The 21,396-nt window shown below is 36.5% G+C and overlaps 1 protein-coding gene across 4 annotated transcripts in view; it reads right to left on the reverse strand.

The window, feature by feature from the left end:
• The window catches only part of LOC107602164 (tissue factor pathway inhibitor-like), a 27,867-nt gene extending 13,680 nt beyond the window's left edge, over positions 1–14,187 (reverse strand). Inside the window, exons 1-2 of one of the 4 annotated variants that reach the window (XM_016294593.1) lie at positions 13,993–14,187; positions 1,071–1,271 (exon numbers count right to left, since the gene is read on the reverse strand). In XM_016294593.1, the coding sequence (XP_016150079.1) occupies positions 1,071–1,271; positions 13,993–14,071 (280 nt within the window). In that variant the 5' untranslated portion in view covers positions 14,072–14,187. The other 3 variants (XM_016294591.1, XM_016294592.1, XM_016294589.1) reach the window with 3 other exon arrangements.
• Positions 14,188–21,396: the final 7,209 nt, after the last annotated feature.

Consider the following 21,396-nt stretch of genomic DNA (forward strand, 5'->3'; position numbering starts at 1 on the left):
TGCCAATGACGTCATAACCCCTCGATTTCCGGTTTTGTTTTGTAAAAAATATGGAAACACCAAAGACGCTATAATATGTTGTGTGTTTTATTAGACAGGTGACGACCGCACAGAGTAGCATTATAACAGAACTTTCAAATGTATCTAGTATGATAAAACAGCACTGCTGTTTTTGTACTCCCCACATACGCACGACCGGAAGAAGCGGAAGCGGTCGACTGTGGCATAATAAGAGCTCCGCTGCTTTCGAGCAGTGTGTCACACTCATTCAGCGCCTCGTTTCGCTTCGACGGCTTTCATCCTCACCCTGCTTCATTCTACTACGTTAATAAATCATTAGCTCATCCATGAACATGATTTCTGCCCGAGTCCCGTCGGATTGCATCGGCTGTGGGGATGAAGACGACAACTCCCATGATTCCACACTCAGTCACGGCGTCATCAAACTATGCCTTTGCCTATGTTTATTTTGAATACGTGCCCTCCAGCGGCGAAAATTACATATTGTGCCTTTAACAGTAACATCACTGTTAGAAAAATGCAAAACAGAAGCACTTTCACAAGTACTTTCAGACTTTTGGAACTTGTTGTACATAATGAATTTGTTTATTAAAATAATCCAATTCCCTAATATTTTTGTTATGTATTGGGCATTTCATAAAAGCAGTGAACCCCTCAAAACCTTGCAATATTATGAGTAAATACACTGCTGCGCACTGAACCTAAAAACGCTCCTTAGCTCTGACGCGTTCACAATATAGCACAGTCTCTCATAACTTATTGCCAAATACTATATTAGTAATCTTTGCATTTACTTTGCCCAAGATATGCTTATCTGGATTGCTGTTTGTAGCATGGGTGTGTGGAAAACTGTCATGACACATGAGTCTGGGTCAGGCCATCCAATATGCTGAGAGAAAATGGAATTGGCTAACACAAAAGCCTCTTTCTCATTCCGAAAGATGCACTGAATCTAAAGGTTATTTTACACAAGTTATGAAAAAAAAGTCATATTTGTATTTGTTTTTGTTTGTCATAGAAGAGCACAAGTCAGGTAAATATTGCCTTACCTTTCACAAGACACATTTCCTCACACACCTGCAGGGTCTCAAAATTGTTTGCATTGCCTTGGCAGCCTCCGTATTCAAAGAGTTCACAGCGACCTGTGTCAATGTCAAAGTAGAACCTGTCCTTTATTGCCTTGCACGGCCCTTCGTCTTTCTTCAGGGCGCATGAGTGATGGAATATGTGGAGTTCAGACCTCACTCCATCTGCTGAGGGTGGAAGGAAGCCAGAAGTTATAATTTGCTTCGGACATAATTCACAAAACTCTGCGTGGTAAATTTAAGCCAACTGTAAGCTCTCACCTAAGGCTTTGTAGGGGGTGAAAGAGCTTTCTGGCACTGGAAAGTTATTATACACCTACTTTTAATAGAGCTAGAGCATTTGCTCAAAGAGTTCTCATTGACATGACAGTCTGTAGAGTTCAGGGATCTGACAGCTTTGCCCTTGGTGTTTAACACTTGGTTAAATCAGGACGAACCTCCAACACTTTTCCACTCTCAAGCCAACATGGAAGATAAAGCACTCTTTCTTGAATGTAAATTTGTATGGTTTAAATCAAATAGTTTTTTCCTTTTCCCCAGGAACAGGTTCTTAATCCCTACCAAGAACCAACCGTATTAGTTTGTTCTAAGAGCATGCTGGGTGAAGTGAACTCTGCAGTCCTTCCTGTTCACACAACAAGGACTGAATCCAATGTGCCACAGACTAACGTAACAGATGGTCTTGGACTTGAGTGACAACTTCCTACGGACGGTTGGATCACTTATCCTGTCACATCCTGATGTTCATCTCCCCAAAGCTCTCCACTCTAAAATACTCTCTCCACACTGCCCTCGGGTTGGAGAGAGGTATTCCACATGCTCTGGATAAAATTCTTGCCTGCACAAAAGCAGGAAACACACACACCATAGCATACGTCTTGATGGGTTTGCCATTGTAGAAAAATAACTAAAGCATCAATATTCTTATTTGCGTCATTATTTAATGCAGACAGAGAAGAATGCTCATAGAGGCTACATTCATTTGAAAAAAAAGTAATATTGTGAAATATTACCATTTAAAATTACTGTGTTCTATTTTAATATATTTTACATTATATAATTTATTAATACATGCAGTTATTATTATTTATTTTATAAAATTATTTATTCCGGTGATGCAAACCTGAATTTGTCAGCATCATTACTCCAGTCTTCAATGTCACATGACACTTCAGTGTATACAAACTAGGGATGCACGATATATCAGCCACCATATCGGTATCTGCCGATAAATGCTAATTTTTTTCTGTTGTCGGTATCGGCCCGATAAGAAAATTTGGCCGATTCTTTCAAAAATAAAGAATTATCGGTTATTGGTATCGGCCAAAATTTTCATATCGGTGCATCCCTAATACAAACACATTACCATAAACATATAAAAAGTCCTGCACATAATCATATGTAGCTTGAGAGACTAGAGCCTTCTTCAGGATTGTTTTTCTCTCTCTATCTAATCATCAACCATTATGAAGATAAAAAATCTGAACAAGATAATTACATTAATTATGTGAGCCAAAATTGCAGAGAGGACTTGTTTTGTTCTCCATTTCCGTGGACACAGCAGCTCTTTTAAGACAATGAGTTTTGTGTACTTCCTTTACAATTTAACTATTATTACTACTATTACTATATGTACCATTTAAACAAGCTATTTCTGTGTATCATAACACAGACAATACCTGGACCTGCAGACTTCCCCCAAAAAACTTATGTCTATAATGGAAAAAACAGATCTGGCTGTTAAAATTTCAACTGCCAGCTGCTTTTTTAGCCCAGCATGAATTTTCTGTTCTGCTTGGATTCACCTCGATTTGGATAGTGGTCAGAACAACCCAAAACTGGTGCTTTGCCAGACTCATTGCCGATGCTGAGCTCGGGCAGGTTGCCCCATGTTGAGACTCAGCCCTTGCTTGTTTTATACCCGTCATGAAAGAGAGATGTTGATTTTATCACAAGGTGGAATTTAGCATATCGGTCAGTATCTGAAAAGAGTAAAACATTCATGAACTCTCAGTCTGACGGAAAGCACAATGCATGTAAATATCTGTTTACAGGTGTCAACGTCATGTTTACTCAAGGTTTGCTGTTAGTTACCTGAGCAATACCAACACAATGATTAATAACACCGTCAGCACAATGACATAATAAGGATGAGTGGTAAAGTATTTGTCATTTTTAAATTAGTAACCAGCGAGTCAGTTCTATAACATATTAAGTCAGAACATATCACTGATAGAAATACAGATGTGTGTTAGAGAGTAGTCACAGAAGGTGAGGTTTTATAGAATGAGGGTATGATTCAACCAGTCGGAGTCATATTTCGGATTATCTGATTCAGTCAGCAGATACAGTCAAAAGTTGATGGGCACATATACAGTATATACTGTATATACTTGATACATTCAATCAAGTGACAAAAAATGAACTGAATCATGAGGCTGTGGTTGATGATTTGATGTAAGGTCAAACTGTAAGGAAAAGGAAGGGCAAGGCAGCCTGGTTATCTTGATGAAAATGGCAACATGGCCTTATACAATAATCAAACTACTGTTCCTTAAAGGCCAACGTAAGCCTGGAATACACTACATGATTTTTGCCCCAATTTTCCGCCAATATACTGTCTGGAGAAGTTGATGCTAGATGCCAAAAGTCAGAGCCAGTCTGTAGATTTGAGTTGACATTCCATAGAAAATCGCATAGTGTACGGTGGTCACAGACTCTGATTTTTTTTAGCTTCAGACTCTTCAGACTCAGATTCTATCCATTCGGAGGCTATCAAACATATTTGACATTTTCAGCCGATTTTAGAGCACATATTGTTTTCATTTTCTCACAAATCTCCTAGCAACAAAGCACATGTTTTTGCATGAGTTTGTTAGTCTGGTAGTGTATGATCCTCAGTCATGTGGTCAGTTTTCCTTTGTCACTATTTGCAAAGTCGGTAAGTGTATGATTCCTAGTGTTTGATTTTAAAAGTCATGTAGTGTATTCCAGCCTTTGGTAATTTTTCTGTCAATTGTGTTACCAAACACCAATCCACATTGTTAATAATAATAAATGTATCTAGAGCATTGACTCGGTATATACAAATTGCTTTTTTAGAAGCATCATGTGACACTGAAGACTGGAGTAATGGCTGCTGAAAACTGAGCTTTGCCATCACAAGAATAAATTAGATTTTAAAATTGTATAAAAATGGAAAAGTTATTTTAAATTGTAACAATATTTGAAAACATTCTTATGTTTACTTTTAAACAAAACGCCTATATATACTGTAGGGGTCTAATTGATGGGGGTTTATATGAATGTATTTCTGAGTGTCTTTCTTATTGTCTTCATTTCATTATACCTCTGTATAATGCTTTTTAAAGTCGTGCTTATAAGCGCAGAGCTGCTTTGTTTACAGCGGTATCCAAGAAAACACTGTATTTCTGCTGTTCCCTAAGCACCACCTGCTGTCAAGAGAGTGAATTAACATTTTCATTTAGCCAGTCTGCTGTTTTTGTTTTGTTCAGAATCAGATAGGTTTTATGTAGCATAATTTCACAAAGCTAAATTCAGACCATTTGGTTTTTGCTTCAAAGTTTGAAATTATACAAATTATATCTAATTTAAATCTGAAACTGCTCATTACTGTATGCAGCATCATTGTTTGGATCATGATTAAAATGCAATGGTTGCCTCTCATTTTAAACGGCTACATAGAGTTCGGCCTGAAATAGAGCAAATAAACATCTTGTTCATGTACTCATATTTTCATTCTTTCTTCTCTCTTGAATAAAATAAATAAATAAATAAAATAAAAAAATCGGCTATATCAGAATTAGGCCGTTTGCTTGTAAAACATTGGCAATCGAAATCAGCCATGGAAAATCAGGATCAGTACATCAACAAGAAATGCCAGGACAAGTGTGTGGAAAAGATCAGGTTCGATTGATTGCTTTTAATCGGCATTATGTTGCCGGCCATTCTTTTCGATTGGCAGTTGTGGTGCTCCTTAATTTTTAGTGGGCACTCCTAAAATTTTGCTGGTGCTCCTAACTTTTTGAAGTTGGGAGCACAAGTGCTACCAAGTAAAAAAGTTAAATCTGAGACCTGACTGGGGTAGGAGAAAGTATGTTAACAGATAAAAAACAGAAAAATCTATACAGGTGTTTTGTTTTGTTTATGCTGTGCACTGACTTGTAACACAGTTTTGACTTATTTCGCTTTACTATTGCCAGGCGTCCAGGCTTGATCCATGTCTAGGCCTGTTTACCGTTGGCATTGCACATCGTCTTTGTCTACAAAATCCTCCACTGCAACACCTTCAAATCCCAGATAGGTCAGAACTTGTTTATTCTACTACCGTTCACAGATAACAACAATGGGTGACCAAGTAAACCTTGTCGTGTCGGATCCCATGAAACTCATGCGGGACAGAAAATCCTCCTCGTTGTCACCTGGTGCAATTATCTGAGGTCTGCAGTGCAGGGCTCGCTGAAGCAAATAATCCTGTACCCCAATTAATCATTGTCAGGTCTGCAACTGACTGCATGAGAGGATTCTGGCTCTTTAAATGAGTGTGTGGTCACTGGTCTGTTCAACCATATGGGACACCTGATGTGGACATACGTTTAAACATAAGGCTTAGAGGGGAAAAATATCCCATCCCATGAGGAGCTCACTGGTATGCTGTAGAGCAAGTTAAAAGGCATAACTGGTTGATCTCTATCTCTTTCTGCAATAAGTCTGTACACAATACAGAAAATGGGAAATTGAGAGCACTGATCTCCCTTTAAGCACCACGAGGCAGTTGACGCAAACGTGTGCAGGCAGGAATACATATAGGGCAAATAAATCAGCATGGTTTAAAGGCCTCGTATTGAATACAGATTTGTATTGTACAAGGATATTTACAGACACTTTCAGTCAATTGCTTGTTCAGTCCTCTGATATATGGTGTCTACAATGGAAAGATCTTTAAAAGTCATTTTTAACCATTCACGTTGTGATGTTACATTCAAACAACTATGGGTGATTACCTTTATACACTTTATGGTATTTGTTTTTTATTTATGACTACATAAATTCAACATGGCTGACAAAACCAAGTGCCAAGGACCTCTGGAATATCTATCTCTACCTTTTCAAGGAGACCTAGGCTGGTAATAAAATGTTATAGAAAAAAATGTGATTGTGATTTAAAAACATTTTCAAAATTAAGAATTACCAAATTAAGAATCTTAACCAAACAACGTAAGCATATTTTATAGAAATGGCAATAGGGTAGTCATACAATCTGTTTTATACAACTCAACTCAACATGGTGTAACTCTCTTTAAAATGATGTTTGGAAAATAATTTTCTCAAGAGAATATTCTAAGAAGCAGGAGATAGAGTAATTTGTCTTTACTACTAGCTAAGCTACACATAAAACAAGTACAGGCAGTAGAAAACTTACTATTACATTATGTAAGTAATCTATCTCCACATAATCAATGAAAAATGTTCTGATAACCTCTGCTAGACTACAAACGGTCCAAAAACCCTACCGTAATAAAACATATTTCCCACCGCATACTATTGGGGAGTGTAGACTATTCCCTGAATGACACTGATCATCCTTGAAAAACACAATGTAGTCGTTAAATGTCATCGATCATGGAACTAAAGCTTTCAAGGTCAGAGGGAAGGTGAGACCCAATATTTGTCTGTGCATGCATGAATACCATTCTAGCGCTTGAAATATCAGTGCAGTAGAGTTTGAAGAGAGAAACATCAGTGCAGTTCTAAGTTTTGGTGTCATGATCTGATGAGTTCAAACAAGGTCTCGGGATCAAACTGGGAGACCTTCTGACTGTTTTTTCACAATAATTCTTACCATGGGAACAGTGTCATGAAACAAGTTGATACTCTTGGCGACATTGTTCAACTAAGTCAAAGCAAGAATTTAGACATGCCTTTGGTACTTTTAAGTGCAAGGGTAAGATGTTGCATGGTATAAGTATAGTTTAGTTTCATAACTGATATCGAAGATATCACAAAGGATAAATTAAATAATCTGATAAATTAAAGAAATAGTTCACCTAAAACTGAAAATTCACTCACCCTCAGGCCATCCAAGATGTAGATAAGTTTGTTTCTTCAACAGAACAGATTCTGAGAAATTTAGCATTACATCACTTTCTTACCTGTGGATCCTTTGCAGTGAATGGGTGCCGTCAGAATCCAAACAGCTGATAAAAACATCACAATAATCCACAAATAATCCACACAACTCCAGTCCATCAATTAACATCTTATAAAGCAGAAAGCTGTGTACTTGTATAAAAAATAAAAATAAAAATAAAAATCCATCATTAAGGCATTTGAACTTTTTCAGTGAAGAAAGCAATATTATGGATAGAAAAAGAGTGGTTTGAATTTAAAAAAACATCTTGTGATATATTAGTTTATTACAAACATGCTTTATTTACTTCACAAGATGTGAATTGACTGGACTGGAGTAGTGCTTTTATCTGCTTTCATCAAAACGGTCTGATGGCACCCTTTCACTGCAGAGGATCCACTGGTGAGCAAGTGATATAATGCTAAATTTCTCCAGATCTGTTTAGACGAAAAACAAACTCATCTAATGGATGGCCTGAGGGTAAGTAAAATTTCAGCAAATTTTAATTTTGGGTCAACTATTCCTTTAATTTACCTGTCCCCTTATAATATCTCTAATATTGAATCTGAAATATATACTTTTACCATGCAACAAACAAACTCATCTACATCTTGGATGGCCTGAGGGTGAGCACAACTTTGGGTGAACTATTCCTTTAATGGAACAAATCACAATGACAGTTTCCACATTCAAGCAGTTCCACATTCAAGTAGATAGGACCTGCACTTGCATGCCTATTGCGATAGAAAATAGCTGCTGGGGGTGTAGCTAACATGGTTGCCAAGTACACTGACTTGCCTTAAAGGAACTTTTTAATATATTTTGAGATTTGATACAGATGGCTGAAGGCAGACATACACACAAACACAAAGCACACACGCTTTTAAAGGCGTGTAAATGAGAAGACTTCTATAACTGTTTTGATCCCTGCAGAAGTGACTTTGGCATGGAAGAAAAATATGATCCTGCCACAAAGAAGTCTTTTCTCCATTTTAAAAACACAGCAAAAAAAATAAAAATAAAACAGCAAAGGTTTGCTGATAATGTTGATAATATAGTCCACATGAGTACTTTTGATGTTAATCTAGTGTATTGTGCTTGCAAAACCCATCCAGTGTTAAAACTTCTCAACCGTGCTATATTGCTATGAGTAACAAACAGTCCGGAGGGCATACTGCAGTCTTGATATGTGATCTTAATACAGTTCCTTTATGATCCTTTAAAAAGGAGACAAAGAACAATGTCAGAACGTGCCTTGACTCAACTCTACTGCTTAGCTAGTTTGTAATGAGAGCAAAGCAATGATGTAATCTCAACGAAGAGTCACTGTGGAACATTTGATACAGTATATGGCCCAGCAGGCCCAGACAGAATCAGCAGATTCTGCTTTCTGTGGAGCTCTGTGGGCAAAAATTCCACGTGGGCCTGATGATAATTCTCACTGAACAGCTGTCTCAGGGCGCCTACACACGAGGGATTCATCTGATGAATAGGATCCATAAAATATTTTTTAATGGGTGAGGTATAAAGTATTTGAGTAATAGTACTTCAATACTACACTTGAGTATTATTTTGGGGAATCTGTACTTTACTTGAGTTCTGTTAAAGCTGAATACCTGTACTTTTACTCAGTTACATTTACATGGACAAAAAAAAAACATTTTACTATTAAACTATTACAATTTCATTTATTCATGTCATACATCAGTATGCCTTAAAACTCTCCCAAATGATTTGATAATTAAAACTGTATTTTTCTTCAGTCAATAGCCTTTTATTTAAACAGCCAATGACAGTTATTTTAGTGTAAATACTGATAAGGTGTCAGTTTTTAAAAGACTAGTTGACAAAAACAAACAAACAATAAATAAATAAAGTAATCATTTTCCCACCATCATTGTCATTTCAAACCTTCCTGACTTTCTTCAGGATCACAAAAGTATAAATTCTGAAGAAAGTTTATGCTTTTTCCGAACATCATGAAAGTGGATGGGTAGCAGGTCTATGGTACCAAGTTTATAAAAATTCCAAAAGTTCAAAAAATATTCCAAATATGACAAAAAAGAAAAGAAACAAGAATCATATCCTGTGAGCATGAAAGCATCAAGAACGTAGTTGATATAAGTTATGTACAGATTGAAATTTATGTTGTTATTCACTTGCTTTTAAAATCTAACTTGACAGCCAAGGTCCTCATTCGCTTTCTTTGTACACACAAGATCAGTTTAGACTTTGGACATTCTGCTATAAATAACTTATTTTGTAATACAAGGATCTGCACAAAGGTAAATAAATGACAATATTCATTTTTCAGTGAACTATCCATTTCAGACACAGACTTTGAACTATAAGTGATGTGTGTGTGTTTTTTTTAATAACCATCACTGTTGATAGATGAACTTGCATCAAGTGAAAAACTGTCGGTTCATGATCAGTCTTGATTATTCTAAGAATCATATTCAAATGTCAAACCACTGTGTAATTTTCTGCTGCTCATTTTAGGTTTCAGGATATTGGTTTTAGTTTAACATCTCACATAGTCTCACATAAAATTGTATGATTTTTTATTTTTATTTTTTTAATTTGGACAGATTTCCTTGCAAACTATTTGCATACTTTTTTATTTTTTGGGCTTAAGGTACTAAGGAAAGTTTTTGACTTAGCATTTGTACTTTAACTTAAGTACAATTTAATGGCAGTCCCAGTACTTTTACACTTCTGTTAAAGTTGTCAAGTTGAAATCAAGAATACACAACTGTACCTGCCTCCCTGACATTCTCCTTGGTTAATTGTTTTGTCACTTTCGTAAATACTCTTGTGTTTATATGCTTTCATGACACGCTACTGAAATAATTTATACACATCACTGAAGCGGTATAAAAGTGTGTAGGCGCCCTTAATCTCACCCAGCTTTTCACAGCCCACACAAGGACCCTGGGTAGTTACTCTATATATCTTTGTCCTTTTACACTGTGTTTGAGCAATACAGCTGCCATATGAGCACATTTTAGAATCCATTGCATGTTTAACCACGTAAGTCTTTATTTAACGGTATCAGTCTTGCATGGATTCCTCTTCAGAGTAAATGTGTAAGGAATGACAGACGCAATTACAGTCTCTGTCATAGTTTAATCAAGAGAGCACACTTCTCTCTGACCTCTCCTGATGTTTCATTGGAACTTTAGATATGGCACTTTGACTTTTACAGGCCATTCAAAAGTCCTGTAAGGGAGGAGCTTTGTGCAATTCTGCGAAGTGTCTCAACAAACTGAAATAAGCCATTCGTCTTGAAAAAGGGTCAGACCTCTGGAAAAAGATAGAGCTATCAGCTCAGACAAGCCTTCCTCTAATGACTCATTCAATGAGGCATGACTAATAGTGGTATATTTAACCCAGAAAGAAAAAAATTAGTGAGGATTATGTGTCTTGCAGCTTAGGATGGCTTTGCAGGGTTCAGTAAAATTTCTTGATGAAAATTAATGTGAAGTAGCCATAATGTCCAAACAAACGTACCGAGCCAACAACATACGTTGTGAGGCTGAGAGTGTTTTTTAAATATAAACAAATATAAAATCCTGCAGAATGTGTTAATTAACGTAACCTTTGTCATATAATATTCATAATACTGTCAGTTATGTCATTATAATAACGAGAATTCATTACACGTTTGTTCATCGAAAAGGTTACTAATAAATCACTTGTTCACAAATTGTCTATTATGTGAGCTTCACATCCGATGTGCAAACCCATTATTCACAGAAAGGAACATCTCTTTCTCTTCCATCTATATTTTTCCAGACTGAAGTTCATATGTGACAGAATCTTTCGAAATAAATTAAACTACTCTTTCTATGCACTGTGCCATGTGACAACAGCAACGTAAACAGCCCAAACTAAGTGTTTTTTAAATATAAACAAATATAAAATCCTGCAGAATGTGTTAATTAACGTAACCTTTGTCATATAATATTCATAATACTGTCAGTTATGTCATTATAATAACGAGAATTCATTACACGTTTGTTCATCGAAAAGGTTACTAATAAATCACTTGTTCACAAATTGTCTATTATGTGAGCTTCACATCCGATGTGCAAACCCATTATTCACAGAAAGGAACATCTCTTTCTCTTCCATCTATATTTTTCCAGACTGAAGTTCATATGTGACAGAATCTTTCGAAATAAAATTAAACTACTCTTTCTATGCACTGTGCCATGTGACAACAGCAACGTAAACAGCCCAAACTATTTTTTTTTTTTCATTTTGTCAATTATATAATATATGCACAATTAAATTAAATTAACTTTAATTTAATTTCCAATAATTCCAAATAATAAAAAAATAATATTAGTCATGTTTTGGATTAATCACAAATACAATGTCAGTGAACGAACAGTTGACTTCAATTGATCCTAGGATATGGTAGTTCACATAAGGGTTTTATAAACCATATTTAATCGCACTGTAGTCTTCAGAGGAAAGAAGCATCTTCTTTCAAATAAGAAGTCAAAGTAAAATCTGCCTAAAGAACATCAAGCAAGCAGTGTCAAGCCGGCAGATTTTAGAACATTACCATATGCACAAGCCAGAGTTCTGCAGTATTAATATTTCATCGCACCCATACGTACACCAATCTATTTTTAAAGATCATTTAATTAAAACAAATCCTTTCATCATAACAGCAACAGTGTTGAGTTGAGATTGTGACCTCCACGCATTCAGAGACGCTAAAGAGATTTATGGAGGATAGAGAGCCAGCCAGCATATTGATTGGTGCAGTTAAGCAGGTCTAAAAGTTCACAATGCTTGGACTGCAGCCAAAAGGAACAAAAACATTTCTTCAGCGTAAGCGGTTTCCATGTGTAACTTATTAAAGAGCTATGCTCCAAGAGGTGGGTGCTGCTGAGAAAATATTACATTAACAACCAAGCAATCACATCTTACTGATGTTATATCCCAACCATAATGAGATCTATAATGGTCTCAGTAACTAAAATATCAGAATTGTATATGCTCGAATTGTTGTAGTCAGGGTCAAGAATTAGCAAGGGCTTGGTGCAAAAATGCTACCGGAAGTGGGGGGGGGGGTATATTTTATGTATTATTTACAGATACTTTTGTATTTAACATTGATTTAATATTACAGGTAACAGCCATAATTGTTCTGACAACTAATAAACTGATTTAAATGAAACATTTGACATAAATGGGTGTTTAAATATGGTTAGAAAATAAGAAATAAATGCCTTATAACCACAAAACACAGTTTTTTATTAATACTTAGTTTTTATTAAGGGGCAATATTTGTAATAATAATAATTATTATTATAACAATAATAAAAGTTCTGACACTGATTGTGGTCTGAATGAATGACATAAAAATGAGCTAAATGGTGAACTAATTGGCAGGCAATAAGCATTAGGTCGAGCAATACCACTTTTATATATAAATGACTGACAACTAATAAACTGATTTAAATGAAACATTTGACATAAATGGGTGTTTAAATATGGTTAGAAAATAAGAAATAAATGCCTTATAACCACAAAACACAGTTTTTTATTAATACTTAGTTTTTATTAAGGGGCAATATTTGTAATTATAATAATTATTATTATAACAATAATAAAAGTTCTGACACTGATTGTGGTCTGAATGAATGACATAAAAATGAGCTAAATGGTGAACTAATTGGCAGGCAATAAGCATTAGGTCGAGCAATACCACTTTTATATATAAATCACTTATTTTGTTCTTCTAATTTGATCAGATTTCCTCAACTAAAAATAAACTAAGAACATGTAAAATGGCATTTAGGTAGATTTTCGTCTTTTAATACAAATTAAATCATAGAAAATACATAACATCATTGAGGCAAAAACTATAGCCAAACAATCTACAAACATTACGATTAAATACACCTAGCAAGTTAAATATTAAATTCCAGTCCCCAAAAGTTAAAAAGCCATCTTCCCATATTTATTACAGACAAAACGGAACAAAAGTGGCACAAAATGCTCATTTTAATGACCCTAAATCCTATCAATCCTTCAGTTTCATCTCGCTTAGAAATTGTGGCTGTAAAGCACACAGCCCTTGTTGACAAAAATCTGAAGTTTGTTTTGGATTTAATCATCAAAGTTGAGCTGAAGCATTTGAGCCACCAGAGCTCTTGAACTCCCACTGGTGGGACGCAGTAAGCAACCTAGTATTTAGTATGCAATTCTACAATCTTTACAAATAACCCGTGATCTAAAATATAAACGTAATCTGTTACTTGCAACCTTCAAAGTAGCTTTAGCTCCCCTAAACACTTATAACATGTCAATATTGTCTAATTTCCTTGCAGTAGTCGTGTTAGGATAAGCTTTAAATTCTGACCGCAAATATGATATTATAAGTAGGCTATAATACGTTCATTACTGTATTTAAATCAACAAGTATAATTATCACAGCTGTCTTCTGTTCGTAAACAGTTTGAAATGCTTTTAGAACTTCCAGAAGTGCCTCAGAAGCGCATATTCCCTCCACCTTTGTGAAATGAACTTATGTAATAAAAGAATAATAATTAGGAAAAAAAGAATAATAACTCACCTTTTGCAAATTGTGTGAAACATATTCCAATAAGAGGCAGTAGAAGCAGCGGTCTACATGACCAGCTCAGTAATGGAGCCATTCCAGCAGGCGAGGCAATCACACGCTTCCAGAGTTATGTGGAGTAGTAAACTCACCTTTTGCAAATTGTGTGAAACATATTCCAATAAGAGGCAGTAGAAGCGGTCTACATGACCAGCTCAGTAATGGAGCCATTCCAGCAGGCGAGGCAATCACACGCTTCCAGAGTTATGTGGAGTAGTACGTACGCTGTAGTTTAGTTTGTGGCTCCAAATAGTCAACTTCTCCAAGTAGGCTATTGGTTGACTGCGCGGTAGTCAGTGTCACGTACTTCCGGGTGACCGTTCCGTTCTGGTAAAGTGTTCTGAAGAATTTCGTCATTCTTGTTCTGATTCCCTTTAAATATTCCGGTTCGATTCTTTTATTACGTTTGAGGGGGAAACTATTTTAAAGAAAGAAATGCAATTCCCTATTGTATTATCTGCCCACAGTAGCCTAGTCTGTTGGTAAATTATATCATTTCCAGAGTCTGGAATACATAACAAATCAAAAAAGTAATAGTAGCCTACTTTTAATGAGGCAGCATAATGCTCCTATATATATATATATATCACTATCACTAAATAAGTGGTAATAATTCATTTATTCACTGCCTTATGCTAATTAAAATAACACTGATTACAGCAAAACGCATGTGTATCTCCAAGTTCTTGTATTAGTCAGTAACATATTTAGGTGTCACGATAGGTTCATTCTTTTATTTATTTCGAGGCGGACATGAAAAGTAATAATTTGCAGTTTAGTTCTAGAAAGATCCGACTCATAAGAGTCATTCATTTGGTAATCGAACTAACCTGGTCGCACAATTGATTCTCTAAAACGAACCGGCTCATAAGAGTCATTCAAGGTTTTTAGCAAACCAGTCTTCATAACAATAACAAAATCAGTCTGAATGTTTAAACATTCAAATTAAGGCTGATTTGCCAACATTTGCCAACCATTCAGACTTTTATTGTAAAAAGGTCCAATCAATTATTAAGGTTCAATCAATCAATTAACTCAAAAAGAGTAGCCTAGGCCTACTGGTTCACAAATCAGAATCAGTCTCTATGGTTTGCGGGGGAAAAAAGGATATTTACCTGGAAAGCACATTTCTATTCATTTTTATATCAATTTCCTTCTTATTAATGATTTGTCTTGTCAAAATCGTGATTGCAGCCTTACACTCAGCTTACTGGAACTGGATTTGTATTCTTTAGTGACTCACTGCTTTTGCCTGCCCTTTTGAATAGATGGTCTGTATCTTTCTCTAGAAGAATGATGATTCACCTTTAGCTTTAGAGGAAGTATTAATGAAACGTAGACACTTAAATCCACAGGGGCAGAACCCCAAAAAAAAAAAGTGTTCAAATGTTGCACTTGCAGTGATGTCCAGCGGCAATCTCCTAGAGCTCTCTAAATGAATTTTTATGGCCCAGAGTATGTATGCAGCAGTGGGGGGATATCATGTGTGAAGATTAATGATGGGAAAGCTTTAAAGGGATGATTAAAAAAATAATTTATTTGTTGCTTCAGCCCTTAGTATTTTAATTTTGTGTTTTTTTAAGTGAACTAGAGTTATTATAATGTCTGATCTGGGCATGATTTTATTGGTGACCTTAATACCAACCTCTTTCTTTCTTTATTTCTATTTCACGCCTTCTTCTTCCTCAACTGTAAACACTATTTTTAAGTGTAAGGTTTACAAAATAAAAAGGCAACATGCAAAATGCATTAACAGTTTTTCTTGGGTGATGTGCTTTATGTGGTCACATTAAGCACGTTTTAACAGTAATCAGTGTATGTGTATGTGTGTGTGTGTGTGTGTGTATATATATATATATATACAGTATATATATATATATATATATATATATATACAGTATATATTGTGTGCTTTTGTTATGTGTTTTTGTCATTTTTATTAGTTTTTCAACTATACTATATTTGGATACAGAAGCTATTTCTATTGTTCAGATTAAGTATAAATAACTCCTTAATGTTACATATCCATTTTTAAGGCTTATTCTAAACTGGAGAAGTGGAACATTTCCTTTGGCCTTGTTTCCCACGATACCACAAACCCTGCATTTTTTCATCACCCTCAAAAAATGCGTATCAAAATATTCCATGCGCCAGAGCATAATGTGCTATCTCAGTTCAGACCCTTCTCCCTCATGAAATTGTATACTACTCTCATAACATCTCAATGCAACGATGACAAATTTACAGATGTGAGCTTGATTTATGCTTTACAGTCTCAGAAACCTCTCTCAGGATATTACAGAGCAACACAACTTTGGTAGATAGATAGATAGATAGATAGATAGATAGATAGATAGATAGATAGATAGATGATAGATAGATAGATAGATAGATAGATAGATAGATAGATAGATAGATGAAAAATCGTTATGTTTTTAGAGGAAGTGACCTCACTCTCTGTTATTGATATACAGTTATTCTTCTGAGAGGCTTGAAACATTCTGTGCGGTGTGTGTAGTCTGGATAATGTCTTCGTGAATGCATCCTCAGATTGGTGTTTACGGTGAAGACAGAGTATAAAATATGATTGGGGCAGACGAGCTCTCATTCCCTTGTGCTGTGCTGGCCAAGATAGATAGATAGATAGATAGATAGATAGATAGATAGATAGATAGATAGATAGATAGATAGATAGATGAAAAATCGTTATGTTTTTAGAGGAAGTGACCTCACTCTCTGTTATTGATATACAGTTATTCTTCTGAGAGGCTTGAAACATTCTGTGCGGTGTGTGTAGTCTGGATAATGTCTTCGTGAATGCATCCTCGTTCATCTCAGATGGATCCCACAGATTGGTGTTTACGGTGAAGACAGAGTATAAAATATGATTGGGGCAGACGAGCTCTCATTCCCTTGTGCTGTGCTGGCCAATGTTGCCTGGAAACAGATGGCGAATCACAGTCCATCATGCATTTATGGTGGTGATTACCTTGTATATCAGCCTGCAAGGCCACATACAATTAGTCACAGCCACAATAACTTGAACAGTTTACTCCAAGAAATGTACCAAGTCAAGTGAAACTGGTTTAAAATTGTTTTCCTTAAAGGGGTCATATGATGCGATTTCAAGTTTTCCTTTCTCTTTGGAGTGTTACAAGCTGTTCGTGAATAGATAAGATCCATAAAGTTCTTTATAAAAGTTAAGACTGGTCCACGCCTTCCTAAAACGCCTCGTTTAAACACGCCCCCACATGTCTATGTCACGATGTGGGAAGATTCAACACTGTTCCAGAACAATTCAACCCAAATATTCAGATGTGTGCACTGCTTTTTATGGAGGACTGATTCCTGATCCGGGAGAGTAGACTACAATGCCGGCTGTTCTGACTCACGGACTGCAAGTACGTTTTTTTATATTTAAAGAATTTTCCACTGACGATTCAAACGCGAGTTTTGGGCAGTGCAGAGTAGCGCTTGTTGTTTGTCATTTCTCCGATCACAAATGCAGACATGGTTAGACAGTATAAGTCATTATAATCGGTAATTATGTCCTGGATGCAACAAATGCCTCGTTTATAATGGGTTAATGTTTTTGTCTCGTCGCTCCGGCCGGGACACATCATCACAGTATGTTAAGGGGCGTAACATTTCCGTCAGGTATTCGGCCAATCACAACGCACTGGATAGCTGGCCAATCAGAGCACACCTCGCTTTTCAGACCGATGAGCTTTGTAAAAACCTACGTGTTTCAGAAAGGAGGGGCATAGAGGAGAAACAATAATGTACAGTATGTGGAAAATAATGTGTTTTTTAACCTTAAACCGCATAAACACATTTCATTACACCAAATACACAAAATAATGTTCTTTTTAGCAACATCATATGACCCCTTTAAGTCAGCCTGTTAGGAAAAAAGTAGCCTTTTTAAGGAAACAGTCTGAAATTTCCCAATTAAATTGAGTCTTCAAATGACTCACATTTAATTTTCCACCTGTACATCCACACTACTTCCATTCACGTCATAATCTTCATATAAAAGCTAGGTCAAGACAACCTCCCAAATCCATAAAAGCCCTTCAGTGTTACAACATACCTTCCACTCATAAAAAGTTTTTTTTTCTTTTTACTTAGAAATACTGTCAAAAGAGGAGATGATACACTTGAAAGAAAGAGATTTTTTATTCTTATTATTTCCCAACCTGCAAACCACACTGAAATTCCTTGGTAGCAATTACATCACCTATGTCAAGATATAGAAAAGTTGCTAATTTAGCACTCATATAAATGCTGATATTCATTTAATAGTGGAAGACTGTGATTAATCGTATTCGCTATTTTATATATGTATAAAACAGGGTTGCTGTTTGATATTGAATGAGAGAATCACCTCTCAGTGTCTGAAGGTCATTATATATTATTTGTGCTGGTTATAATAAGCTTCCTCTGCAATCATTTAATGTCACAGTATACCTGTGGGCAACTTAGGTTACATCTCATTATGCAATACATTGACATTTACAAAAAAAGCACTGAGACTGGAATGTTTTCAGTTTGGTGAAAACTGTAAAGCGACTGATAGGAAGGTTAAATAACTTGCTGACTCACTGTCGATGAACATTATTTTGAGACAGATGCAAACATTTGTATGATAATTTATTTGCCAGCTTAATCTTAGAAAATATCCCAATTTATGTTTGACCTTTCATGCTGATATAAAGGAATAGTTCACCCAAAAATAAAAATTTAATAATTTCTGTTATAATTTTCTCACCATGGAATGAAAGTCAGTTTTCTATACACTGAAAGTCAGTGGTAACCAGAAGATGTCAAGCTCATAAAAGCACCCTATTTCACAAAAAAAACAAAAACTGGATCTCATGAAACTAGAACTCCTTAACATCTCATTCAAAACTTAAAAAAAAAAAAAAAAGTAAATGATGGCAGAATTTTAATGTATTAATTCAATCTTCACTGTGAATGTCACATATGATAAACCCTCTCGATGGCTACCGTCAATTATTTGGTTACCAACATTTTTCAAAATATTGTGCTTAACAGAAAAAAGAGACTCATACACGATGACAGAATTTTCTTTTCTTTTTGGCTGAACTCTCCATTAAATCCACTGACAAAAGAGAGCCAGTGAAAAAAGTGAGAACTCACTATCTCTGAAGTGTTGTCTCTCTTAATGCAAAATAGTGCAGCTAACAGTTTCAGGATGCCGTGCAATCAGACTCAACAACAGCTCGGTACACTGAGATAGAGGATAGATAGAGGATAAAGTGTCAGATCAAGTTACCCACTTATCCATCTTATGGAAAACAAACTGCTTCAGGTCACCTTGAGCAATGATTTGCCTAAAGCAAAGGATCGCTTTTCTATTTGGCCCTTGGAGTCACTTTTCTGTGATTTCCTTAAAGCAAAATTTGAAAGAGAGAGTTAACTGATTAATATGTATTTGGGTCTTGTGTTCATGTTATGTAAAAAGCCTGTAGGGTTTAATTCATTGCCAATTATCCTATACAGGAAGTTGAGAACAAAGGCTTGCCGTCGTAGTAGTGATTCTAGCATAAAAAATCATAATCACTGATGAATCTGAGATGATTGCTTGAAGACATATTGGAGGAGAGACTTATCATGGGCAGAACCTAACCAGCACCTGTTATTTTTTTCTTTGTTTGTTTTTTGCCATTAATAAACAAACATAATTATCCTGTGCATTTGTGTCCCTTTGTTTCTGGAGAAAGCAGAATGAGAGCCGGCTCGCATTCCACAAGGTTGTAAATGTATCGGGTTACCATGAAACCAGGGTCTTGTTCGGCGTCCTGGGGTGTTACAAAGTATTTGTGAAATCTAGCTAACAAAATATATATTGTGTGTTGGAGTGGTCCAGACGCTACATATTTTACAAACCATTTTTTTCTGTAATTTTTTTAATGTAAATATTTATATGTTTGAAGCTGTAAATAAAATATTGATTATTGGAGTATGTTTCACAAGAAAATACTGTCAGTTTTTCTACTCCAGAATTTCACGTATAATTCACTGTGGTACTTGACATTTCTTTGTAATTGCTTGTTAAATTTACTAGTAATTTCCGAGTGAAAATTGTTTCTAATTTAGAAATTGTGTAGAAATTGTTTGTTATAAAGTTTAGTATACAGTCAGTAGCATCTGTTTTCGATCTGCTTAAGTGTAAGAATGAGACTGCTTGTATTTGCTCTGATTAAATGGCTGTTTTTATGTATTCATATTTGAATTTGAATTTTGCATTCAAAGATGCACACATTCGATTTAGCCCCATTTTCATTTTCACATTGCTAAATATACAGTAATTGTCAGTAGAGACCACAAGAAAGCCGCTGCTTTACACAAATGTGTGAAGACACAAATACTGCAGAAACAGGCATTAATCTGTCAAGGATAGACACCATAAACAAAAAGATCATAGGAATTGTGTCCGATTAAAGGCAGTTTATCTCTTTATGAGTTTGTTACCATCTTTAATTGGTTATTTCTGCTGAATATTGTAGAGTGTTGTTTAGACCTTTTATTTTTATTATATTTTATCTTTAAATACATTTAGAGAGAAGTCAGCTTCCCTTTCAGTCGGTCACTCTTGACGTCACGTCGGATGACCGACGAAATTGGGATCTCGCTTAGAGGGACCAATCTACTTCGAGTGTAAACTAAACGAGCCAATGCACATTGGCATGCGATTATTGCATCCAGCTGCTGCTGATCACAGCGTGAGTATAAGTAGGCAGCAGATGCAGCGCATATTCAGCTTTTCGCTTCGGAGCCGAGTGATCACATTGTTCTGCTCCTGACTACTCTACTGAGAGAAGAAGACTGAATGAGTTCAGCGCGCTCTTGGAGAGCTCTTCGTGTTGGCGGACGGCGCTTCGCTGGTTCTCAGCGTCCCGCCTCGGTGCCTTTCTTCCCGGAGGAGCATGAGGAGCTCAACAGGTCGTGGACGGCACCTTTTTACTGCCGGAAACTGATTTGCTGGATCCACCACTCTCGACGGTGGGGCAGCTAGGGGGTTACAAGGGTCCCCCCGGTGGAGCGGCCGGTTGCGATGCAGCTGTGTCCTAATACCGCCTCCAACCGGCAGGGAGAACCGTGCCTCCCCTCCCGGGTCTGTAGGTACTCGACTGGCCAGCGATGCCTACACGACCTGTGGAGAAGCTGCCTCCGCCTTACACGCTACGGTGTGATTGCAAGTGCACCAGGCCAAGGCACTGAGGGATTTGCACGAGGGTGGTAATGACCCGGAAGTTCGCAGAGAACTCCGCACCGCGGCGGACCTCGCGCCACGAGCAACGAAGGTTACGGCGCGGTCTCTGGGTCGTGTGATGTCCACTATGGTGGTGGTCCGGGAGCACCATTTCTGGCTGGCTGACATGTGTGAGACGGACAAGACACGATTCTTGAACGCCCCCGTGTCCCAGGCCGGCCTGTCGGCGACACGGGGGAGAACTTGCCCAGTGGTT

Source organism: Sinocyclocheilus grahami, unplaced genomic scaffold (genome assembly GCF_001515645.1).
Source record: "Sinocyclocheilus grahami isolate Dianchi unplaced genomic scaffold, SAMN03320097.WGS_v1.1 scaffold320.1, whole genome shotgun sequence".
NCBI classification, from domain to species: Eukaryota; Metazoa; Chordata; class Actinopteri; order Cypriniformes; family Cyprinidae; genus Sinocyclocheilus; species Sinocyclocheilus grahami.